The 25,676-nt window shown below is 53.0% G+C and overlaps 1 protein-coding gene across 1 annotated transcript in view; it reads left to right on the forward strand.

The window, feature by feature from the left end:
* Positions 1-14,173, forward strand: part of LOC123350247 (deleted in malignant brain tumors 1 protein-like) — a 271,642-nt gene extending 257,469 nt beyond the window's left edge. The window contains exons 22-26 of the mRNA XM_044988732.1: positions 1,174-1,503; positions 6,825-7,154; positions 8,463-8,792; positions 11,364-11,477; positions 12,902-14,173. Of these exons, the coding sequence (XP_044844667.1) occupies positions 1,174-1,503; positions 6,825-7,154; positions 8,463-8,792; positions 11,364-11,477; positions 12,902-13,032 (1,235 nt within the window). The 3' untranslated portion in view covers positions 13,033-14,173. The remainder of the gene's footprint in view (positions 1-1,173; positions 1,504-6,824; positions 7,155-8,462; positions 8,793-11,363; positions 11,478-12,901) is intronic.
* Positions 14,174-25,676: the final 11,503 nt, after the last annotated feature.

Consider the following 25,676-nt stretch of genomic DNA (forward strand, 5'->3'; position numbering starts at 1 on the left):
AGCCTATACTTATTGGCTCTCAGCCCCAGCCCCAGCCCTCCCCAAGGGCTGGCTTTTAACCCTTTCAGGGCCAGAGCAGGGTGACTGCCCTGCCTCAGGGGTGCTCTCCATTTGCAGTTGCGCTGGCCCTAATGACTAATGCCGGAAACAGGTAAAACCATGAGCAAAACACCTATCCCAGGGTACGCTGGGAAGTGACTCTCCTCCACCACGTGTGACTGTCTGTATTGCTGCCCCACAGGCACACTGAGAAGATCAAGCTAAGCCAAATCTTTGCATTGCAGCAGTGCCGCTGGCCAGTCCAGTCAGGGGCCCATTAAGCCTAGCCCAGGATCTGCATCCTAGGTTGTAAATGGGCCAATACAAGTTAGGGCTTCTGAAATTCATCAACAAGCCAGTCTCTGTATCCCTGAGTTGGTGCCCCTGTGTGAGGACACAGCCGGTGTTGTGTGCTCAGGTAACTTGCATGCATCATGTCACTGTGGGTGGTGCAGGGATCAGGCTGGGAAGCTTTCGGCAGAGACCCAGCTCTCCTCTCTGAGCTGACCCCATTTCCCCACCAGAGTTCTACAGGCCTGTGCTGCAGGGAGCGGGATGGGGGCTCAGTAGGGGGCGCTCTCCCCTTGCAGTCAGTGCAGGCCTCAGTGCCCCACGACACCACTTAGGGCCTGCGCTGCAGGGAGCAGTACATGTGCCTCAGTGAGAGACCCTCCCCGTCACTGATTGCTCTGATCCTCCTCCCCCACTACAGCACAATGGGGTGCAGGGTAACTGTAGAACCCATTTGTGGGATTTAGGGTCGAATGGAGCCTGCAGCTGCTCAAGGGCAGTAGAAACCTAGGATCCCTTTATGAAGTGTGGGGCTCCTATCCCCATCACTCCAGGTGATTTCCAACTCAGCTAATTACCCCTGAACCTGTAAGATCCCCCACTGCTGTGACTGGAGACAGGGTTCTTCCTCACTTCCTCTCCTACACTCATGAGTTTCTGTGCCTGGTTTCTCAGCTGCCCTGTTCCACTCTAAAGGTGGCTGCATGTCAGTTGTGGGGAGTAAACAGGCAGTTGCAGAGGCAGTTCAGACCTCTCAATGGGAGCCGCTACATTCCCCAGGGTCACTAGTGATCAGATGCACAGGAATATCCCTGAATGTTTATTCCCTTGGGGCATTTGCAGACTCAGACATTCCAGAGTTGACTCCGCTCCGACTGGTGAACGGTCCGAGTCGCTGTGCTGGGATGGTCGAGGTGCTTCACAACCAGCTCTGGGGAACCGTGTGTGATGACAACTGGGACATAACTGATGCTGGAGTTGTGTGCAGGCAGCTGGGCTGTGGAACGGCGCTATCAGCCCCAGGCGGAGCTCGATTTGGGCAAGGGTCAGACCGAATCTGGCTGGATGACGTTCACTGCACAGGGACAGAAGCTGCCCTCACTGAGTGCAGGGCTCGGCCTTGGGGAGACAATAACTGTAACCACGGAGAAGATGCCAGTGTTGTGTGCTCAGGTAACCCTCCATGATGTCACTGTGGCTGGCGCAGGGATCGGGCTGGGAATCTTTCAGCACAGACCCAGCTCTCCTCTCTGATCCAGCGCTGATCCTATTGCCCCAGCATGGTGCTCTTCCCATGGTGTCGGTGCCAATCTCATATCCCCTGCACACTTCTACGTGCCTGAGCTGCAGGGAGTGGCATGGGGGCTCAGTAGGGGGCACTCTACCCTCATAGTCAGTGCAGATCCCAATAGTCCTGTGTGGTGCTAAGGTCATGTGCTGCAGGGAGCAGCTCAGGGACCACCATGAGAGCTGGATGTCAGTGATGGTGATTCAGCCTAGGACAGGCAGTTGCTGTGTGCAGAACCCATTCAGACCCCTCAGTGGAAGGCGCTATGTTCCCCAGCATCTCTAGCAACCAGAGGCACAGGAACCTCCCTGAGTGTTTATTCCCTTGGGTGTTTGAAGGCTCAGGCATCTCAGAAGTGTCTTTGCTCCAGCAAGTGAATGGCCACAATCGCTACGCTGGGAGAGTTGAGGTGTTTCATAACCAGTAGTGGGGAACTGGGTGTGATGGCAACTGGGACTTACATGATGCTGGAGTTGTGTGCTTTGCTGTGGGACAGCGTTATCAGTGCCACATGGGGCTTGGTTTGGACAAGGATCTGACAGTCCCTGGCTGGCTGATGTTAACTGCAGAGGGGCAGAAGCTGCTGTCTCCAAATGCAGGGCTAGGCCTTGGGGAGACCATAACAACAATAATGCGGAAGATGCCGGTGTTGTATGCTCAGGTAACTCCAACCTCCATTACACTGTTGATGCTGCAGAGAGCCTGTTGATAAGCTCAACAGAGCATGCTTTCCTGTCTAAGGCCTGGTCGGTGAGGTTGATGTAAGATACGGAACTTCAGCTACAGGAATAGCGTAGCTGAAGTCGATGTATCTTATTTCGACTGACCTCCCGTCCTCATGGCGCGGGATCGACGGCCGTGGCTCCCCCTGTCAACTTCGCTACAGCTGCTTGCCCTGGTGGAGTTCCAGAGTCGACGGGAGCATGTTTGGGGATCGAGCTATCACGTCTAGATGAGACGTGATAGATCGATCCCCAATAAACCGATCGCTACCCGCCGGGAAGTGTAGAAATACCCTAAGTTAGTGCTGACCCCAGTGCCTCACCACTGTGCTATGGGTCTCTACTGCAGAGAGGGGTATGTGTGCTGTGGTGAGAGGCCTTAATCTGTGCTTGATTGTTCTAGTTTTTAGAAAATTGATAAGGGAAGCAAAGGGACACAATAAGAACTCTATGGCCAGCAAAGTTAATGGCAACAAGAAGGAGTTTTTAAATTATATTAAGATCCAAAAGTATCCTGACAATGATATCGGTCCATGCTTGGATGGAAATGGTAGAAATATCAATAACAATGCAGGAAGAGCAGAAGTGTTCAATAAATATTTTTGTTTTGTATTTGGGAAAAACAGATCATATAGTCTCACCCTATGGTGATGAAAACACTCTGTTCATTCCTCTAGTGTATCAGGAGGATGTTAAACAAAAGCTACGGAAGTTAGATCCTTTAAAATCAGCAGGTCCAGATAACTTGTATCCAAGGATTTTAAAGCAGCCATGTAAGGAGCATGCTGGACCGTTAATGTTGATTTTCAGTAACTCTTGGAGCGCTAGGAAAGTCCTAGCAGCCTGGAAGAAAGCTCATGTTGTGCCAATTTTTAAAAAGGGTAAAAGGGATAACTTGGGTAATTACAGCTAATTACAGGCCTGTCAGCATGACACAGGGGCAGCTCCAGGCCCCAGCACGCCAAGCGCGTGCTTGGGGCGGCAAGCCGCGGGGGGGCGCTCTGACGGCGCCGCAAGGGCGGCAGGCAGGCTGCCTTCGGCGGTTTGCCTGCGGAGGGTCCGCTGGTCCCGCGGCTTCGGGGGACCTCCTACAGGCACGCCTGCGGGAGGTCCTCTGAAGCCGCGGGACCAGCGGACCCTCCGCAGGCAAGCCGCCAAAGGAGCCTGCCTGTCGTGCTTGGGGTGGCAAAATTCCTAGAGCTGCCCCTGGCCTGACATTAATCCCAGGCAAGACAATGGAGCGACTGATATGGGAGTCGATCAATAAAGAATTAAAGGCGGATAATGTAATTGAACATGGGTTTATAGAAATTATTTACAATTATTTTTGCTGTCTGTTGGGCACTTTTTAATCCATTGGATCTGGGCTATGTTGGTTCTATGCAGTGTTAATGTTTCTTATCAGAATTTCAATCTCCTTACAGAGTCTAAGTATGTGCAATCTTCTGGCAGGTGGAGCCAGCAGCAAGGATCAGGGTCCATACAAAACAGAAGAAACACAATACAAAACAGAACTGGCTGGAGCCCCCACAGATTGGGGAAAATTAACCACCACCCCGGGCACCTCGCAAAGGCAATATTTGCCAACTTGCAAACATTGACTTTGCCTATAGCAAAGGAACTATCTAATAAAAAGGCAAAAGGAACCTGCGTTAATTTGGGAAAACACCACAACCACCATTCGCAAGCATATGTCCACGAGCAAATACCCACCCCAGAGTATGTTGGGCAAGTGTCCTTTGCCTCATTCAGATTGTGCTTACGTATAGTACATAAATACTGTTATATTTATCCACCTAATCTGTAATCCTGCTTCTTCCCAAAGGCAAAACAGAAATATTCATCTCCATTTTTCTGCCTTTTCTGCATCCTTACTGACAATTTTAGGCCATTCCTAGGATTTCTGTTTGTTCCCGATACATTACAAATACTACTTTTTACCGTAGTCACTCCTTTTTGATCTGAGCCGTTAGCTAATTTTCAGGGTCAAGTGGATTGCTTCTGTTCAACGGAGAGATTGAAGATTCTGTAGCTAAGCGGACAAACGTGATCCTGCGATGTATATATGGGGGAATATCAAATAAGAGGAGGGAGACAGTTATGGACATTGCTGGATTTCTGCAACGCAGTCCTGGTTATTTACAAAGCATGTACAAAGTCCCGTCTGGCTGAACACAGCAGAAATCAAACAAAAGGAGAGTGTTTCATTGCTCACAGTTCAAAGTCTCTTTCAGCCCATCCTGACCCCAAAGCGCTTAGCATTTTTCCGAAGCTCACATGATCAGCGATTCTCTGGCTGTGTCTGGGCTTCTTTGCTCCTTCTCTGAATCATTCTCTGTAGCTTAAGACTAAGATAAAGATTCAGCATCAGCTGCATCTGTTGGTAGTGGTGCTGTCTGCACTGATCACTAGAGCTTTCCCCTCCCCCATGCCAATTAAATGAGAATTTAAAACAATAACTTCCTAGGAACCCAGGTACTCTGCCATCCACATAGGTTTCCTTGTCACTCTGCATGCTCGAGTCCTATATTCACTCATGGAGACATCAGTCGTAGTTGGATCTAGATTATCAGTGAGTTCAGGGTTCATGCCCTGTTGGTGAGGCCTCTCTGTTGTGGACAGGCTGTCTGTAGAAGATGGCAATGTGCTGAGGTAAGCTGCATGCACTTGCTTTTGGTATCAGCAAGGATAAGTTGTTCAGCTTTTAATAACCATATAAAGTCCCCTCCAAAAAGGAGTAAGTTTGGGATTCTTTTCCAGGATGCTTTTTCCAGTTGTGTAGCCGCTGCTGCAGCTTCTGTCCTTCCTGCGCGGGCATTGCATTCTCCTCTCTCCTGGCGTCTCGTGTCTGGCACGCTCCATTCCGGCTCATCTTTTCCTCCACCTGCTGGAATGCTGTCCTCAGGCACTGAGATACAGCCAGGGTTACGCTACACAATTACTTCGGTATAACCACGTTGCTCAGGGCTGTGAAAAATCCGCACCCCTGAGTGACGTAGTTATACCGACCTCAACTCCGTATGTAGAAAGACCTATGCTGGCAGGAAAGCGTCTCCCGTGGACATGGCTCCCCACCTCCATTCGAAATATCTCAAGGTCCACAAATGAAAAAAAGTTTGAAACCCCCTGGCTTAGAGCATCTTCATCAGAAGCATTACGGCAGCAAGTTGATAGTGTCACCTGCCCTAAGACTGCAGTGTATCTCTGACCTCTACCTGTGCAGGGGACCTGGCCAGGTCTTGCTGCTGAACATCAAGTCACTGGGAAGCCTGGTGGGAAGTGGCCTGGGGTGGACTAGCTATATTCCTGTGGGAAGTTGGTGTGTTTTGTTTGGAGCCCTGCTGACTCAGGGGTGGAGTGTTCCACCACTGTTAGGGCCCTGGGCTGGGACCCAGTGGAGCATGGTGGGCACAGGTCTCCCTACTCCAGCCACCCCTTCCCCTCAGGTAGCAGCCCATTGGCTCTGGCTGCAAATCCTAACACCCCCCCCCCACTCCCGGATAAGAGCAACTCTGCTGACTCTGGCCATTGGGCCACACAGCCCTGAGGGAGAGGGCATCCGTATCAACCCTTACCATTAGGTTTTCTACTCCTGAGAATGAGGGCAGCCGAATTGACTCTGACCACTAGGCTGTACAGTCCTGGAGGCAAAGGCAATTATATTGACTCTAGCCATTTGGCCTCACTGCCCTGAGGCAGAGGGTGGCTCAGAGTATGAGGTGCACTCACCCCACACTGGATGGGGTTCCCTCACCCCATCACAGGTGACTTGATCACAGGCTATAAGTAACTACATAGGGAACAAACTGTCTAGCTGAGACGAGTATAGTACGATCCACTGGCTGGAACTTTCAGCTGTACAAATTCAGACTGGAAATAAGGTGTACCTTTGTAACGGTGAGAGTAATTAAGCATTGGAACAATTTTCCAAGCATCGTGATGGATTCTCCATCGCTGGCAATTTTTGAATCAAGATTGGACGTTTTTCTAAACCATCTGCTCTAGGAATTGTTTCAGGGCAGTTCAGTCTTGTGAGATTAGAAAGTTGGCAACCCTGCCCTCTTGCCATGGCTCAATGGGAACAATGTTCCCTACGATTTCTGTGTCCGACACTGCTGAGTGCTCACTAACTGTAAAGCAAGTCAGGCTCCCCCCCCACCCGTGTGCCCACTCTGCTCTTCCTAAATGAGGAGTGTTGCCTGATTGTTGCATTAGCCATAGTGGGGCCTAGAGGAGTGTTTCTGAGAAGAGGAGGAATTGATTACACAAGTCAAGCATTTCTTTGGTGCGATCTGGTTTATTTACAAAGTCCTGTTTCCCTGAACACAGTAGAAACAAGCAACAGCCGGCAGTTTCCTTGCTTTCAGTTTCCAGAGTCTGCCCCTCCAGCCAGTCCTGTGTCTCAAGGTGTTACGTTTCCTGTGTCACTAGAGATCAGATGTACAGGAACCTGCCTGAGTGTTTATTCCCTTGGGTGTTTGCAGGCTCAAGCATCTCAGAAGTGGCTCCGCTCCGAGTGGTGAATGGCCCTAGTCGCTGCGCTGGGAGAGTCGAGGTGCTTCACAACCAGCAGTGGGGAACCGTGTGTGATGGCAGCTGGGACTTGTCTGAGGCTGAAGTAGTGTGCAGGCAGCTGGGTTGTGGGACGGCGCTATCAGCACCACGTGGGGCTCGGTTTGGACAAGGATCTGACCGTGTGTGGCTGGATGAGGTTCAGTGCACAGGGACAGAAGCTACCCTCACCGAATGCAAGGCTAAGCCTTGGGGAGAGCATGGCTGTAACCCCGGAGAAGATGCCAGTGTTGTGTGCTCAGGTAACAAACAGGGTGGCAGGAGCCTGTGCTGCTGGAATTGGGGTGGGGGCTCTGCAGAGGGTGCTAACCCCTGGGAGTCAGCGTAGGTGTGTTGGTGTGTGTGTGTATTTCGGGGTTTGTGTGTGATTGTCTCTGTACCTGTTTCTGGCAGTGTCAGGATTCCCTACCCACTCTGAACTCTGGGGACCCATGTGAAAGACCCCGTAAGATTATATTCTAGTATCTTAGGTTAAAAACTTCCCCAAGGCACAAATTCCTTTCCTTGTCCTTGGACAGTATTGCTGCCACCACCAAGTGATTTAACCAAAAATTCAGGGACGGGTCACCTGGAAATATCCCCCCAAGCCCCTTCACTCCCTTTCCTGGGGAGGCTTGAGAATAATATATCATGTAAGTACAGACCAGGCCCTTTATCTTTAGAACACTAAAATCAATCAGGTTCTTAAAAGAAGAACTTTATTATAAAGAAAGTAAAAGAATCACACCTACAAAATCAAAATGGAAGGTTACTTTACAGAGTAATAAAAGGATTTAAAACACAGAGGACTCCTCACTGGACTCAGCTTTACAGTTACAAAAACAGAAATAAAACTACCTCTTAGCATAGGAAATATTCACAAGCTAAAACAAAAGATAACCTAACGCACTTCCTTGCCTTACTTACAATTTTTGTAATCTTAGATTGTTTGTTTCTGGAAGGTTTTCAGGAGATGTTGTACCTGCCTGGTCTCTCTCTCCATCTGGAGAGAGAACAAACAAAGAGAGCACAAACAACTCCCCACCCCATTTGAAAGTATCTTCTTTACTTATTGGTCCTTCTGATCAGGTGCCAACAAGGTTATTTGAGCTTCTTAACCCCTTACAGGTGATGTGATTCAGTATAGCTGCCCAGGAGGAATTTTATGCTACTCTTTCCTTTATATTTATGACAGGCAGTGTTTGTGCAGGTGTATGTGTGAAGGGGTGCGCATGGGACAGTCTATGAATATTTGCATACATGTGCGGCAGTGCGTGTGCATGCGGCAGTGTGTGTGTTTGAGGCAATGTGTGGGTGTGCACAGGGACGTATGGGGGTTGTGCATGGGATTGTGTGTGTATGTGTGTCTGCTTGTGTGGCATTGCGTGTAGGGGGGTGCAGTGTGTGTGTGTGTGTTTGTGAGTGAGTGTGCACACACAGGGGTGGGGTGATAGAGAAATGGCTCCTCTCTGATCTGTGCAGACACTCACACCCCATCCCTGAGCCGTGCTGGGTATCCGGGCGCCTGGTGGCTGAGAACAGCCTCTCATGCCCTGTGCTTTGTGTTTCAGATCAGGGCCAGCTGAGGCTTCAGCTGACGAATGGCCCAAGCCCCTGCTCCGGGCGAGTGGAGGTGCTGATTAACAACACCTGGGGTGCCGTGTGTGACGCTGGCTGGGGCCTGCCGGAGGCGGGGGTGGTGTGCAAGCAGCTGGGCTGCGGCCCGGCGCTGTCAGCCCCGGGGGTTGCTCAGTTTGGCCACGTGGCCGGCGACATCTGGCTGGAGGGTGTGAGCTGCTCGGGCCAGGAGTCTCTCATCAGCGAGTGCCAGCTGAGCCGGCTGGGTCCCGGGTTGTGTGGCCGTGGCTCCGAGGCCAGCGTGGTGTGTGCCGGGCAGGCCGGTGAGTGACCAGCGCCGTAGCCATGCCCATGTTCCTGCATTCAGGATGGGTGGGAGTGACATCCTGGTTGTCCCAGCAGTTCCCACAGCCTTGCTCAGCCTGGAGCACCACTCCTGGATCTCTGAGCAGCCTCCTCCACCACGGGGCTCCCTCTCCTGCCAGCCATGGCTCTGATGCTGGAGGCTGTTACCCCTGCAGGCAAAGCCAGAGCACAGATCTAGGGGGCAGAGAGCCTGTGGGGTCTGGAGTCAGCTCTGCGTGGGACTGAGGGATGGGGCAGGGAGGTGGCCTCAGGGTGGGGCTGTGGAGTGGGGGTCAGAGTAGGCCCCATAGGGGCTGTGGGTCAGGGGAGAGAGTCAGCCATGGGCAGTGGTGGATAATCCAATGGACCTTCTGGGGCCCGTGCCCAGGGGCCCCAGCCAATTGGGGGCCCCAGAAAAATGGGTGCCCCACCCCCAGCAGAAATCCGCCGCGGGGCAACAGAAGCCCAGAGCCCTGGCAGAAGCACCAGGTGAGAGGGGCGGGGGAAGCCCCCGTGCCCTGAGTTCAATCCCCGGCAGAATCCACCATGGCAGGTGGGTGGGACGGGGGAAGCCCCAGCTTGGGTGACCAGGTGTTCAGTTTTTGACCAGAACATCTGGTCGAAAAGGGATCCTGGTGGCTACAGTCAGCACTGCTAACCGGGCCATTGACTGTCCAGTTGGCGTCACTGTGCAGCAGGGCTGGCAGGCTCGTGCAGCTCCCAGGAAGCAGCTGACATGTCCCCTCTCCAGCTCCTGCACGTGGGGCAGCCGGGGGTCTCCACACGCTACCCCTGCCCCAAGCACTGCCTCTGCAGCCCCCATTGTCCAGGAACCAAGGGCGATGGGAGCTGCAGGGCTGGTGCCTGTGGACCGGGCAGCATGCAGATCCTCCTGGCCACACCTCCGCGTAGGAGCTGAATGGGGGACATGCCGCTGCTTCTGAGAGCAGCTTGAGGAAAGTGCCACCTGGAGCCTGCTCCCTGACCCCCTCCCAGGCCCCAACCCCCTGCCCCAGCCCCAGCACTGGTCCCCTTCCTGGCCTCCGAACTGCTCAATCCCAGCCTAGAGCACCCTTCTACACCCCAAACCGCTCATCCCCAGCTCCACCCCAGAGCCCACACCCCTAGTCGGAGCCCTCATCTCCCTCACCATGTCCCAACTCCCTGCCCCAGCCCTGATCTCCCTCCCACCGTCCAAACCTCTTGGTCCCAGCCTGTAGAACCCTCCTACACCCCAAACCCCTCATCCCCAGCCTCACCCCAGAACCTGCAACCCCAGCCAGAGCCTTCACATCCCCCGTACTCCAACCCCCTGTCCCTGCCCAGAGCCCTCTCCTACCCTCTGAACCCCTGAGCACAAGCACAGAGCCCCCTCCTGCACCCGAAACCCCTCATCCGTAGCACCCCCCCAGAGCCCGCACCCCCAGCTGGAGCCTGCACCCCTTCCCACACCCCAACCCCTTGCCTCAGCCCAGAGCCCCTACCTGCACCCTAAATCCCTCATCCCCGGCCACATCAGAGTCTGCACCCCCAGCAAGAGCCCGTACCCCCACCCCCAACCTCCCAGCCCCCTGAGCAAGCCCGGTGAAAATGAGGGAGAGAGGGAGGGAGGGAAGAGCGAGCGATGGAGGTGGGGAGGATGGAGTGAGCAGGGGCGGGGCCCCAGAGGAGGGGCGGGGCATGGGCAGGGCCCCAGAGGACGGGCGGGGCAGGGGGCGGGGCAGGGATGTTCAGTTTTGTGGGAGTAGGAAGTTGGCAACCGCTGCGGCCCCGGGACTGGAGGATGCTCGTTCCCCACTGCAGCCCCGGGACTGTGGCAGGGCGGACAGAGCTTTTCCGGCCTTGGGGCTGCAGTGAGGCGGGGGGTCAGAGAGGAGCAAATGGATGGTGAAATGGATTGTGGGGCCGCAGTGGGGGTGGACTGGGTCAGGACTGTGGGTGGAACAGGGGCAGGGCTGTGGGGGAAGGGGCAGAGCAGGATGGGGCCCTGGGCGGGGTTGCAGGCTGAAGAGGTAGGGAGGGACGCCCACTTGCTCTGGCCCAGGGTGCCAGGAAACATTAACCTGCCTCTGGCTGTGGGGGGACCTGTGGGGTAGGGTGACCGTATTTCCCAAAGGGAAAACAGAACATCACATGGGGCTAGCCCAAGCCCTCCTCCCCCACCCTGCGGGGCAGGTCCCAGCCACTCACCCGAGTCCTGCCAGCCCCCTCATGCCAGGCTGGGGCTGGTGTCGCTCCTCACCCAACCCCTGCCTGCCCCCCACCCGACTCCTGTCTCGGCGCTGGCATCGCCACCTGCCCCCCATTGTTCCTCTGCACCCCAATTTGTGACAAATGCCCATGTTTGCCAAAAAAATCGGGACGGCTGGGACAGGGCTTAAGAAAGGGACTGTCCTGGCCAAAACGGGATGTCTGGTCACCCAGGGGGGCTATGGGGCAGGGGAGGGAGTCAGCCTTGGCAGGGGGCTGTGGGTGGAGATGGAGTCGGTCTCAGGGGCTGTGGGGCAGAGACAGGGCACAGCTCATTGTCTCATGGGCTCTCTCCCCAGGCCTTGGGATACTCTACTATGTGCTCCTCGGCCTGGGTGCCCTCGTGGTGCTGATCTGCGGGGCCCTGCTCTGCTGGAGGATGCGTCGGAACAGAGCTGCTGGGAACCCTCTGGGTAAGAGCCCTGGACCCCCGCAGGGGAGGGGAAGTGGGGGGCTGGAACAAGGGCTGCCCTGCCGTCCTGACCCAAGAATCCAGCCCCAGCTGCAGCCCAGTGCCCTGTCCATGTCCTGGGCTGCCTCCCTGCATGGGAACCTGCTGCTCTCACAGCTACTGGGGTCTCTGGTCTAACTGCCATGCACAGGCCCACTGTCCCGGCCTGCGGGTGCCCTGTCCCTACAGCCCTGCCCTGGCATTGGGGTCCCATTCACAAGGAACCCTGGAATGCTGGGTGGGTGGGGGCTGGGGGGGGGGCTAGGGTTGCCAGGCATACGTTTTTTGACTGGAACGCCTGGTCGAAAAAGGACCCTGTTGGCTCCAGTCAGCACTGCTGACTGGGCCATTAAAAGTCCGATTGGTGACGCAGCAGGGCTAAGGCAGGCTCCTTCCCTGCCCTGGATCTGTGCAGCTCCCCGGAAGTGGCCGCCATGTCCCTACGACCTCTAGGTGCAGGGGTGATCAGGGAAGCTCTTCATGCTGTCCCTGCCCCCAGCACCGGCTCCGCAGCTCTCATTGGCCGGGAACCAAGGTCTCTGGGAGATGTGGGGGCAGTGCCTGCTGGCGCAGGCAACACACACTGTGCAGAGCCCCCTGGTGGCTGCGCCTCTGCCTCAGGGCTGGACATGCCGGCTGCTTCCAGGATCGGCGTGGAGCCAGGACAGGCAGGGAGCCTGCCTTAAGCCCACAGCGCTGCCAACTGGGAACTGCCTTTCTGGAGCCCACACCCCGAACCCCCTGCCCCAGGTCAAAAACCCCTCCTGCACCCTGCCTCCCAGAGCCTGCACCCACACCCCAACTCCTTGTCCCAGACGCAACCCCTCCTGCACCTTAACTCACTCCCAGACCCTGCACCTCAACCCCTTATCCCAAGTAAAAAACCCCTCCTGTACCCTCCCTCCCAGACACTGCACCCTCACCCCAACCGGAACCCTCTCCTGTACCCTCCCTCCCAGACCCCGCAACCACCACCTCAACCCCCTGCCCCAGCCCTGAGCCCCCTCCTGCACTCCAAATCCCTTCGCCCCAGTCTGGAGCCCCCTCTTGAACTTCAAACCCCAGAGCCCACACCCCCAGCCAGAGCCCTCACCCACTCCCACACCCTGCCGCAGCCTGGAGCCCCCTCTGGCACCCTGAACCCCTCATTTCTGGCCCCACCCCAGAGCCTGCACCGCCACCCGCAGCCCAGCCCCCTGCCCGACCCCCGTGAAAGTGAGTGAGGGTGGGGGAGCGCAAGCGATGGAGGGAGGTGGGGTGGAGCCTCAGAGGAGGGGCAGGGGTGGGACCTCAGGGCAGGGGATGGGGAAAGAGTGTTCAGGTTTTGTGCAATTAGAAAGTTGGCAACCCTAGACTGAGCACTTCACCCTGTCCTCTTGCTTGCAGGCCATGTGCAACTGGAGGAGGTGAGGGCTCCAGGGACCCCACCCTGGTCCCAGGGAGCGGCAAATCCAAAGCCCTCCGAGGAGCCCGACAGCGAGATGACCTGGCTAGTGAGGGAAGACGTGGTGCTGTGAGAGCCGCGTGCCACCGGGCTGGGCTGGGCTCAGCCTGCAGTGAGACGGGCCAATGGGATCCTGCACAGAGCTCCCCCATTACCATCCCCAACTGCCTTGGAAGCCTCCTCTGCTCCATCCCCCCTGCCCCCACCCCGCCCCAAAGCTTTCCCTGGTGCAGGGCCCACGCCCATCCCTGAGCAGCCTGTGCCCAGCCATGCAGACAGGATGTGGTGCACCCTGCAGAACCATTGTCAGGTGCACAGAGACAGCCGGCTCCTTCCCCACAAAGCATCCACCCCCACATGCAGACGAGCTATGGGGAGAGACTGACTATGGGTGTCTGTCTGTGCCCAATGTGCCAGGCCCTGTCTGTCTGTCTGTGCCTGATGTGCCAGGCCCTGTCCGTCTGTCTGTGCCTGCTGCTCCAGGCCCTGTCTGTCTGTGCCCGATGCCCCCTGAGCTCAGGGTGCTAGGCCCAGTTTGTCTGTGCCCAATGCACTCTGAGCTTGGGGCACCAGGCCCATCTCTCAGTGCAGCAGCCAGCCCAGGCCCCCAGTAAATGATCGTTACTGTTTCTAGTATGTAGATAAGGTGCAGAACTAAATGCAGCTGCATGATGGTGCCTTGTTTATTGGAAAGGAATGGGCCAGGTTACAGATCCAGAGAGCTCCCCTCTAACCTTCCCACCGCCACCCTGTCCTTGTGCTGCATAAACACCCGGCAGTGATATTACACAGCTAGACTCGGAGACAGCAGCTGCATCCAGGCACCAGCCCTGTTGTGCATTTCACTGCAATGTGCAGGTCAGCCTGAATCATCATGATGGTCCCTTCTGGCCTTAACGTCTATAGCTCGATGGAATTGTGTGTATAATGATAATGTAGCACTATCAGCAAGTCATCCTCTTCCTTCACTGGGGGTGAAATTAGCAGAGCCCTGCATGGATACAAAATTTGTATCTGCATCCAAGCCGCAACCCGCAAAAATGATCCAGGGCTCTCGGTGGCTATAAAGCAGATATACGCGAGCGAGCATTAGGTACGTCCATCTTTCCACAAGGGGCCAACACTTGTGAGACACTTTCTTAGCAGATGCGTCAAAAGTCTATTGGCCTCTGCCTAGGTAGGGTGACCATAGTTCAGGTTCCCCCAAGGAGGACACTATTGTGGGGGAAAGGGGGGATCTGGGGGGAAGAGGAGGTGCTGGGAGGTGCTGGGGGGATGTTTGGGGGGTACTGGAGGGGTGCGTGTGTACTGGGAGGGTACCTGGGGGAATGTTGGAGGGGGGTACTGCAGCCTCACTCTCGAGTTGGGGGCAGTGAAACGCTCTGTCATGGTGGCAGGGTGGCTGGTGCAGACCCAGGACACAGCACCAACTGTTAGCGCCTCCCTGCAGGCCTCTCCCCTTCCCCAAGACTATGTGGGTGGGGGTCACCACAATGCTTCCTAAGAGTGGGAGGGCCACCGGCGACTGAACAGTGGCCCCACCCCCCATGCCCATCGTTTCCCCTGCCCTCACGCAGCCCCTTCCCCTTGAACTCCATCCCTCACATGGCCCCTTCTCCCAGAGCCCCGTCCCTCGCACCGCCCCTTCCCCCAGACCCCTGCCCTAGCACCACTCCTTCTGTCAGAACCCCCCGCCCTCACACAGCCCCTTCTCCCAGAGCCCCTGCCCTCACACAGCCCCTTCTCCCAGAGCCCCCGCCCTCACACAGCCCCTTCTCCCAGAGCCCCCCGCCCTCACACAGCCCCTTCCCCTTGAGCTCCTGCCCTCGCACCACCCCTACCCTCGGAGCCCCCTCCCTCACATAGCCCCTTCCCCTGAGTCCCTGCCCTCGCGCTGCCCCTTCCCCTTGAGACCCCTCCCTCGCACTGCCCCTGCCCACTCTCTCCATCATTCATCCTTACGGCCGGTCAAAAGTGGCCCCTGCATTCTGCCATCCATGGTGGGATCTGGCTGCTGTGGCTGCAGGGAACGGACCAATCAGAGATCCCTCTGAGTTGCGATCTTGACTCGCAAACATTCCGGACATCGCCTCTTATTTGACAAATCCGCCAGGACAGAGGGCGGAGGATCAAAAAAGAGGAAATATCCAGGAAAACCCGGACGTACGGTCACCCTATCGCTAGGTAAGGAGAAACTTCTGTCTGTGCTCCGGAGTCTGGGGAAGGGGGTGATCAGGAGGGCAGTAGGCCACACTCTTAGTTTTGTATTATTTTGATATTTTATGCTCGTTCAGTCACAGTGTGTCAACTACAAAAGGCCTGTGGACAACCTGTTCCTCTAGCAAGGGGCTCCGTGTGCTTGTGATTAGGAATATAGGTCGGAGGGTGGCTGGGCCATTGTATAAGTAACATGTAAAGTGTTAAATAAAAACAGAAAAAAATCCTTTAGGGCCCCTTGACTGTGATGATGAACAAAAGTCAGAAACAACAAAAAAGTAAGTAATTGTTGCTTTACTGCTACATCATATCTCCAAGCGTGTAATCCCTCGATGTCTGTATTAATCTGGTGTAGTCCACTGAAAGGGGGAAAGGATGCCCCATAGCGGGGGGAAGTGTTGCTGTATGACAAACGCTTGCGCATGACGCTAACAAGGAATGGTGACATACAAAACTGTCACTGAAAAAGCTTTCTTGGTTATCAATATTCCCCTGAAATCCAGGCCAGCTATCTTATCCCCCATCTTGTTTTACATGTTAAATTTTTAAAAGTTTGGTTTTTAAACTTTATTTGATAGGATGAAAAGCTGTCTGTTTAGCAAAGGCGCATGAAAGGATAAACTAAAAAATTAAAGCAGGAAAGGGACAGTGGTGGGGGGGCTGGGGCTGTTGTTTCAGATAACCCAGTCAGAGGTTCACGTCATTCCTCTGAACCTCAAGTAGTCACAAAGCTGCAGCTTTTGTCTTTTAAGAATGGTTTTTTATTGTAAAATCTGTCAGTAGTGGGTTTTATACTATACCCTCCATTTTAAATCTTTCTTTACAATTTACAAAAGATAAGTCCTTAGAGCAGTTTTTGTTCCCTTGTTTTGATTTATATTCTGGTCAATTCATTTAGGCAAAACTTTAAAAAGCAAACTAACGTTATTCTTTAGCGTTTCTTTAAACATTTAGAAAGCTATGACGGGCCTTTTGCTGCTTTTTAAAATTGTAAACCCCTTCTTTACATGAGGGTTTTGTATAATATTGCTATTCCATAGGAACTTACTTCTTCGCAATTTACATTCCTGAAAACTATTTTTACAGGGTTTTTTCTTATTATGCAAGTCATTTAGACAAAAAATTACTAAAATCTTTATTTAAGTTGTGTCGCAGGGATGCTAATTATTTAGTTGTGGAAATGAAATGCACTTATCTATTTCCTGCTCTTGGCATTTCTTTAGGCTGTAAAAACATGCTTACATTATTTTAAAAATTGATGATAATCTAGTTTTTAATCACTTTAGTTCAGTTCTGATTTTACTTAATTTTAATCCTGTGGTTAAAAATTCTTTTGTTGCAAAAGTCAAGTTTTTTGTAAAGAGGGGAGTGGATGTGTGGGACATGTTTATTCAGATAACAAGGGTAAAAGGGGCCAATTTTTACCTCCCTCCTTCATGCAGTTACAAAAGTATGAATTTGTGACGTTATTGACATAAACTGTCACCGTATAGATCATTGTTGCAACCACCGTTATATATTAGCGGCAAATATTGTACAAAGGTTGTCGTGTGAGGTGTCTATGAAGGGGTCATGATTTCCTGGTTATGATTATGCTGTCTGTATGTGTGTACCATTTTTATAGTTGAAGTTATGAACATTGGCTAGGTAATTGTATCTCATGTGTTTGATTCTAAATAGCATTAGTGAAGCATTTATTCCGCTTCTTGAGAAAGGAATTTGCAAATTAAGTGCCCAATCAGGAAACACTTAACTGACAGTGGACCTTGGGAGACTCCAATACACATAAGAAATCTTCCTAGGAATGTTCAAGGTAGCATGTGAGCAGTGGTTGCTGCCTGTAAAGAACTGAGTCATGCATGGACATGTGACTTGCCCATGTGACTCCAAACTCCATCTTGCTGCTGTGATTTTCCACAGTAAGAACAAAGGGGTGTCCTGCCACAGGGCAGAGGCTATAAAAGGCCCTGGAATCCCCTCCATTTTGTCTTCAATCCTGCTTCTTACTTCTGGAGGAACCTTGCTACAAACTGAAGCTCTGAACAAAGGACTGGATGACCAATCCCAGCTGTGGATGTACTCCAGAGATTTGATTTAAACCTGCAGTTTATTCCATCACTGCTACAAGCCTGAACCAAGAACTTTGCCATTACTGTATGTAATTGATTCCATTTAACCATTTTTAACCCGCATCTATATTTCTTTCTTTTTATAAATAAACCTTTAGATTTTAGATTCTAAAGAATTGGCAACAGTGTGATTTGTGGGTACGATTTGACATATATTGACCGTGGTCTGTGGCTTGGTCCTTTGAGATTGGGAAAAACTTTTTTCTTTTACTGGGGTATTGGTTTTCATAACAATTTCTCCCCATAACGAGTGGGGCACTGGTGGTGATACTGGGAAACTGGAGTCTAAGGGAATTGCTTGTGTGACTTATGGTTAGCCAGTGGGGCGAGACCGAAATCCTCTCTGTTTGGCTGGTTTGGTGCCTTAATAGTAAAGGACCCCCAGCCTTGGGCTGTAACTGCCCTGCTCCAAGCAATTTGTCCTGAATTGACACTCTCAGTTGTGTCCCGCCAGAGGCAACATCGTTACAGATTTTCTTTTAAAAATGTTATGTTTTGTTTGTAAGACTGCTCTGTAAATGACAGCGGGGAAACATGCTGCTTCAGATATGCCACATGCTCATCTCTCTCCCCTTACTAGTTACTCATTCGTCCATGCTGACACAAGTCTGTCTTTTTAACTTTACTTTTTATTGAAACACGCAGTAAATATGGGTCATCTATAGGGACATTTCCCCCTACGCTTTAAATGTTCAGAAAGTCTTAAGATAAATTATTCTTTTGCTGACGGGAGAGAAAGGCCAATCTGTACCTCCCTCCTTCATGCAGTTACAGAATTATTGCTTCTCTTTTTAAACTTTTTTTATTGTGAATGTTGGGGCGGGATATTATATTGACCGCAAAAATCTTCATATGTTACAAAGGATATCCTGTACCTTTGTGTTTTAAATTAAAAGTCTCCTTATAGCTAAAGTCAATATGGTCTAATTTACCAATAAATATCAAAGTCTATAAAAATACATTACTTTAAGTTAATGGAATAAGGGGAATTGGTATAAAGGTTAGTCATAACTTTCATGAGGGGCTTTGTACCCTTTTTAAAGACAAATGCTAAAGGTTTTATGTAAAAAGCGGTAATTTAATTCTTGGTATAAAAGTCAAAAGAAATAATGATGTCTGATAAATTAACATACATTTGGGAAATAAAGAAATCTACACACATGCACCTTTTCACTGATGTTTTAAAAGTTTATTTGTTAAAACTTTACTTGGTTTAATAGCATTTAGATTTTTAAAAAAGTTAGGCAAGAGAAATGGTGTGGAGGAGAAATAGAATTTTTATCTCTGGTAAAATGTGTTATCAACTGTTTTCACAGGCGGCGAGTTATATTCTCACGTGGTGCCCGGGCACCAGCAATACTCAGAGCCCAGGAGCCCAGCTCCATCAATATTTGGGGCCAGGTGTCCCCCCTGGCCCCACCTGCTGCCCCACGCACCTCGCCTTGCCTCTTCCCCGCAGCTCCATCCTGCCTCCCTGCAGCAACTGCTGCTGCATGGTCCTAGTGCCCCCATCTCGACTGCCAGGGCAGACTGACTCTGAGCCTGCCCTTCCCCCTCAGTTCCTTCCCTTTTCTGGCGCGACCTCCACCAGCACAGCGTCCCCCCCCCCCGCCCACAGTCACCACTTCTGCCCCATGCTGGGAAAGGAGGCAGCCTCCCATCCCTCACCTCCAGTGAGGCTACAGTCAGGGGCAACAGCAGGGGAGTAGGAGCACGCAGCACCCTATGGCACCCACCACAGGGAAGGCGAGGGAGATTCCTGGACCTGAGAGAGACCCTAGGAGCACATGCGGTGACAGTGGTGGGGGTGAGTGTGCTGCTGGGGGGATGGGAAAGGGGGGCACCTCCCCCAGAGTTTGCTGCTGCCAGCCGGGAAAGGGCTGTGGGGAGTCCTCCTCTCTGGCCCCTGTCCTGGAGCAGCCTGCCTACACCCCAAACTCATCCCCAGCCCTGCCCCACCCCAGAGCCCACACCCCCAGCCAGAGCTTCACCCCCCCACTGCACCCTCAACCCTCTACCCTAGCCCTGAGCCCCTCCCACACCCCAAATCCCTCATCCCCAGTCCTGGTCAGAGCCCTCACTCCCCTGCACTCCAACCCTATGCCCCAGCCCTGAGCCCCCCTAAACCCCAACTCCCCCAGCCCCAGACTCACCCTGAGCCCCTCCCACACCCCAAACCCCTCATTTGCAGCCAAACCCCACAGCCCTCACCCCTCCACCCCTCCCTCCACACCCCCTCCCATCCCCAAACTCCCTCCCAGAGCCTGCACCCCAATCCCCTGCCCCAGCCTAGGGCCTGCACCCCAGACCTCCTCCCCCACCCAAAATCCCTCCCAGAACCTTGTGCAGGTGTGTGGGGGGGTGGAGTTTGGTTGGGGGCGGATTCTGGGCACCACCAAATTTTCTACAAACCTGCCACCCCTGACTGTTTTATATACGCTGGTTTTTCTTTTAAGCGAGACTGTTTGTGTTTTGTATATAGTGTGTAAATCTAAACCTTTCTTTACAGTTTACAAGTAATACATTTTTAGAGCAGGTTTCATTTAGGCAAAACTTTAGTGCTTGTTGTTTCATTCGTTGAAGACTGGCTCAGCAGAAGAGGGGAATGTTTTATCAATAACCGCACCTCTTGGCACATCCTGATTGGTTCAGGAAAATGCAATTCTGTGACATGTCTAAAGAAGAGCCTCTGACTGGCTATTCTTTAGCCCATAAGTGCGTGTGCCCTCCAGGCCTTCCAGTGTCCTCGCGGATCTGTTCTACCGCTCATGCTTATGGTGTGGCCGGTGACGCAGCTGCGTGGTGGCCCCCGACACTGCCAACGCCAAGATGGTGGCCCTGCCATTCTCTGGTGTTCACGAAGCAGGGACATCCTGGCTGGCCCCACACATGTTCCCTCACCCCGCAGCACTTGCCAGGAGTTTTGAGGCACCTGCACTTCTTTGTTAGGTAGATCCCATCTCTTCCTAGCAATCCTTCTTCCTGGAACAGCATCCCATGGTTGAGGAACCATGTGGTAAGTGATGGGAAGTTGAAGAACCTTGTGGGAAGGATTTTTAGCTTGTGTATGAAAATCTGGGAAAGCCAAGGCAACTTCTGCCTTAAGAATCTGCCAGCCTGTTTATCTCTCAGGGTAAGAATTTGCTAATTTATATCCTACCTATCTAGTGTGCTAAACTCAGTTTTCAGTTTTTGTTTGTTTATTAAAGTAATTTGCTGTGATCTGTTTGCTATCTCTTATAAGCACTTAAAATCTGTCTTGTGTAGTTAATAAACTTGTTTTTGTTTTCTCTAAAACCAGTCTGTGGAATTCATAACTAGGGGTTGGGGGCAAAAAGCTGTGCATATCTTCCTCCACATTGAGGGAAGGAGCGAATTTCAAGAAGCTTACACTGTATAGTTCTCTGTGCGGTGCAAGGCGATACAATTTTGGGGTTACACTCTAGAGGGGGTGTGCACTTGAGGGGTGGGCAATTCCTTAGCTGAGCTGATCTCAGCCTCTGTGTGAAACTGCAGCTGGGCGTATCCCTACCTATGTGTGTGCTGGTTAAGTGCAGTCTGAAGCCTCATGGCTTGGCTGGCTCGCCTCAGCAATACAGTGTGAAGGGAGCCCAGGCTGGTGGGACAGGCAGGCTCAGTGGTTCCCCATTTCCAAGTGTCATCCCAGGTGTGACATTATCTGATTCAAATGTGACAATGTAGATCTTTTTTGCTACCACTGTTATATAACTGCAACAGTTCTCATACAAAGTATGTCAAGTAAGTTATCTATAGAAAAGTTATGATTTGCTGAATATGCTGTTTGTATGCATGGATCATTTTTGTATCTGAAGTTATGAATTTTGACTATGTGCCTGTATTTCAAATGTTTGCTCCTGTGGTAGCACTCACAAGGTGTTTAGCCAGGACATTGTGAAGGAACTATTTAAGTTTAATGGCCCATCAAGGAACACTTGACTCACAATGGAAGATGCCTATCTACACCGAATGGACTTTCCTGTGAACGTTATATCTGGAGTACAGGTAATGGCTTCTGCTAAGACTAAACAAAATCATGCATGGACATGTGACTTGCCCATGTGCCATAATGACCTCCCCTCCCTCCCCCCGCACGACCCAACCTGCAGGAGCAGGGTCCATCCCACTGTCCCCCCATCCGGGCCTGACTGGCAGGAGCTGCTGCGATGAAGTGGGAATTTTCTATAATATTTTTACAAACTGGGTCAGTGCCTCGGTTTCTCCTATATTTTGCACGGTTGCCCAGAGTGTGTATGTGAAGGTCTAAGGACACGGTGTGTGTGTGTGTGCACATGTGTGTGTGTGTGTGTGTGTAACTCCCAATCTGGGAGGAATGACTAGAATCCCCGATCAGCCAGGGGGCCAAAGAGACAATGTGGCAGTGCCAATGACTCCTGCATTGATGGCCACAGCAGGAAAGCTGGGCACAGACCCCAGCGGGCGAACAAAGGATGGGGACGTGGGGGGATACGTGTTGGTTGCTGGAGGACGAGCTCTCACACCTGGGAACTGAACAAGGCAGTCGGACAGAGAGAGACAGAGCCCGAACGTGGGGTTCGCTCCGGCTCGGCTGGGCTCGGGGCTGACCAGAATGGGCTCCTCTGGACCCTTCTCTCTGCGCTGCCCCAAGGACTCCCTGTGCTGCGTGCCAGAGCCTAACAAACCCAGCTGCTCTGAAAATACTGCCAAGAGTCACTGTTAATCCCGGCTGAGGAGCAGGAATCCCTGCAGGGCGCCAAGGCTCTCCCAGGTGTCCCTCAGCTGGACGTATTGTGCAGAGCTCGCGGGGAGGAGAAGGAGGCTGCAGCACAGAGACTCAGTCTCAGCGGTGGTGAGGCTGAAGGATGAGTGGGACCCCTCTGGGGCTGGCACATGAAGGGTTCCTCCAAGGGATGGTTCCAAAGCTGATCCTGGGGCTCCATGACAGCTGTTTCCATCCCCTTTGCTCCAGATCACCAGCAGAAACATGGGGCATTGCTCAGGAATGAGGAGCAGGCTAGCCCCCTGTGGGGAAGTGAGAGGGGGGCCTCAGGCCGCCCCGTGCGGGCAGGCAGCAGAGGGGCTCAGGCTGGCCCTGCACAGGGTGAACAGAGGGGAACCTCAGGCTGGCACAGGCAGGAGGCAGGGAGGGCTCGGGCAGGCCCTGTGGGGTGTCCCATTTCCATTTAGGAAAAATATGGTCATGCTAGTAGCAAGGCACAGTGCAGAAGTAGTGAAACCAGCCAACAAGTGAGGAAAAGAGATATTGTGACTGCTAGTGATCTCCATGGGGGAGGAGGGGCAGAAGCCAGGACTCCTGGGTTCTAGCCTCAATCTGGGAGGGGAGTGGGGTCTCGTGGTTACAATGTCCAGGGATACAGGATGGCCTCAGAGGCAGCTCCCACCCCCTGACTCTGCTGCAGTCTCCACAGCTGGTTTCGCTTTCTCTTCCTAGGCTGAGCTGCCACTTTGGGTGTGAAGGAGACTGTAGAGGGGACATCACCCCACTCTGGCCCTGAGAGGGTTAAAAGCCAGCCCTTGGAGAGGGCTGTGTCTGAGAACCAATAGGAATAGGCTGGGAGGCAGCCAATCAGGGCCAGGCTATGCCCTATAAAAGAGCTGCAGGGCTGGAAGGAAAAAAGTCCCACTCCAGCCCTGGAGTGAGAAGGACCTAGCTGCCTGAGCGTACAGGGTACCTAAAGCCGAGCGGTGCTGGGGACCTCTAGCCTGGCTACTCACCAGGCTGAGGCCTTGGTAAAGGCCTATGAAGGTACTGGGGCTGCAGAGGTGCAGTCTGGGGATAGGCAGAGGCAGCTGGTCTGTCCTCCTTGCCAATGATGAGTGGCCATTACAGACTGCAGTCTGCCCCAGAGAAAGGGGGCTAGTTGATAACTGGCAGTAGCCCCTGAGGTGAGGTGGGCTTAGAGGGTTGGGGGTTCCCCTGAGAGGGGGGACCCAGAGTGTGGGGGGTACTGTGGTGGGCAGAACCCCAAAGGAAAGGGGCAATGGGGTCTGAGGCAGGAGAGACACCAGCTGGCAGGAGGTGCTCCGAGGGCTGGAATTGAGCTAATTCCCGGATGACCAGCAGGAGGCTCCATGGGGGTGAGTGCTCGATCTGCTACAGGGACTTCCCCTAGCCCCAGCCTGGGGGTGGGGCTGACCTCACAGGGCCCTGTTCCTGACCCCCCCCCATCCCCAGCTCTGGGAGGGGTGGGTGTTGTCAGAGCAGCAGTGATCTGTATGCTCTGTCTAACCTGTATGCTCAAAAGGTCTGTTACACTTCCCCCTCCTTTTGTCTCCTCTCCCTCTTTGAATACCTGTGAAGTGGCTTTTCCCCCTCCCTCTCCCTGCTGGAATGCTTGTGGGATCAATGGGCTGATTAAACAGCTGGAAGATGCTAAGAGCTCCCAGGTAGACAAGGTGTATGTGAGTGTGAACCTCCCCCGCCCCCAACCTTCTTTTGAGCTTAGCTATCAGTATAATAAATGTGCTGCTTTTTGCCAAACTCTGGTGGGTCATTAGTCCTCTCAAAGCTTACTAGCTGGCCCAATTTTGGGTAACAGTGGGGTCTAGTGGTTAGAGCAGAGGTGTGGGGAGACAGTCTACTCCCTGCTCTGCACAAGGCTCACTGTGTGTCCTGTCTTTGTGCCTCAGTTTCCCCTCTGTAAAGCAGGGGCACTGATGCTGCGCCATTTCCTGGGGCTCAATGAGCTGTCTGTGCAGCATGTGGCGGGAGGGAGGTGCGGGAAAAGGGCCCAGGGTTAGTGTGGCGGGAAAGCCCATTCTGCCCTGTTCTGCAGTTGCTGGCAATGCCTCGCGCTGAGCTGGGCCTGCAGCCCCGGAGCAGGCGTCCCAGCAGCTGCATTTGCTTTGCCAGAGGTGAGGCTGGTAGGTGGCCCCCACCGCTGTGCCGGGCTGGTGGAGGTGCGTCTGGCTGGGAGCTGGGGTACCGTGTGTGACGACGGCTGGGACCTGAGCGACGTGGCCGTGGTGTGCAGGCAGCTGGGCCGTGGGCAGGCCATGGACGCATTGAGTGGCAGGGTGTTCGGCCCAGGCCCAAGTCAGACCCTTCCTGATGCTGAATGTGCAGTGCCAGGGGACAGAGGCGGCGCTGGGGAGCTGTCAGGCCAGGAGGGTGGGACAAGCAGGGCCTGGACTCTGCTCCCTGTCACACACCAAGGGGCAGGGTTGTGAAGGGAAAACATCCTCACACAGCAGGGCCAGTGTCCACACACACAATCCACTACTGCTACATCCCCAGCAGTGCCGGGAGCCAGGACTCCTGGGTTCCAGCCCCAGCTCTTGGAGGGGAGTGGCATCTAGTGGTTGGAGTGGGGGAAAGGGGCTAGTAGCCAGGGCACCCTTAATGGCAACTCATCTTCCTGCGACTTTGTCCCCAGCCCCAAGACATCAGCTCCTTCCCCCTTCAGGTTCTGGCTGGAGTCTCCACAGTTGGTTTTGGTTCCTCCTCTGATTGAGCTGGTGGTTTGGGTCTGATGGGGGCTCTTCCTTCCCCCCGCCCTTCCCCAAACCAGCCCAAGGGGATGCCCCTACAGGGGCCCCTGTGGGTGACCCTACAGCAGGGAGTTCGTGGGGGCAGAGCAGTCAGCTGGCCCCTGAGTGGGACATGCACCCCTGGAGCTCAACACAGCAGGTGGGGTCTGATCCCTGGGCAGCCTCGAGGCCAGTGGTCCCCAACCTTTTTGTGGCCAGTAGCACATTCATGGTTTCAGGAGAGTGTGGCAGGCGCCAACAATTTTTCAAGGCTTATTTTGTATTTGTACATTTAATAATATGAAAAGTGTCATCTTTAAAATACATAATATATGAATCCATACGATAAAAAGGGTCATTTTACATGTAAAAGGTATTAATTAAATTATTCGGCAATTACTCTTTCACCCTACCATGTGAATTTGCTCTTTTTTTATCTACCTGTAAGAAAGATTAAGGAGTTATTACAAAATAAATATCATAAGCAGTTTTCATTTTATTTATTTTTAAAAAGTTCAACATTGTTGAGCTGCTGGTCCTTCTGTGGGTATTTTCCCCTTTTCCTCTGGTTTAGCATTTTATTAACCTAAGCGACTCAGTGCCTTTGGCCGGTTACTGATTTTCTGTGATGCCTGAAGCTGTCACCAGGTACTAGCATTAGTTGGTGGTAGGGCATAGGAATATACAGAATTCTGCTAAGTTAAAAACATAGTGTTGGGCCTGTTTGAACAAATGGGGAAGTGGGGGTCTGACATTCTGTTGAACACAACGGAAGGGGTCCCTTCGGGGGGTCAGGTCTGATTTCAACCTGCCAAGGAACAAACATGACAATGGCACCTTCTGAACAAATGGACGTCCCAGGGTCCAAGAGGCTATAGAT

This window comes from Mauremys mutica, chromosome 15, assembly GCF_020497125.1.
Source record: "Mauremys mutica isolate MM-2020 ecotype Southern chromosome 15, ASM2049712v1, whole genome shotgun sequence".
NCBI lineage: Eukaryota > Metazoa > Chordata > Testudines > Geoemydidae > Mauremys > Mauremys mutica.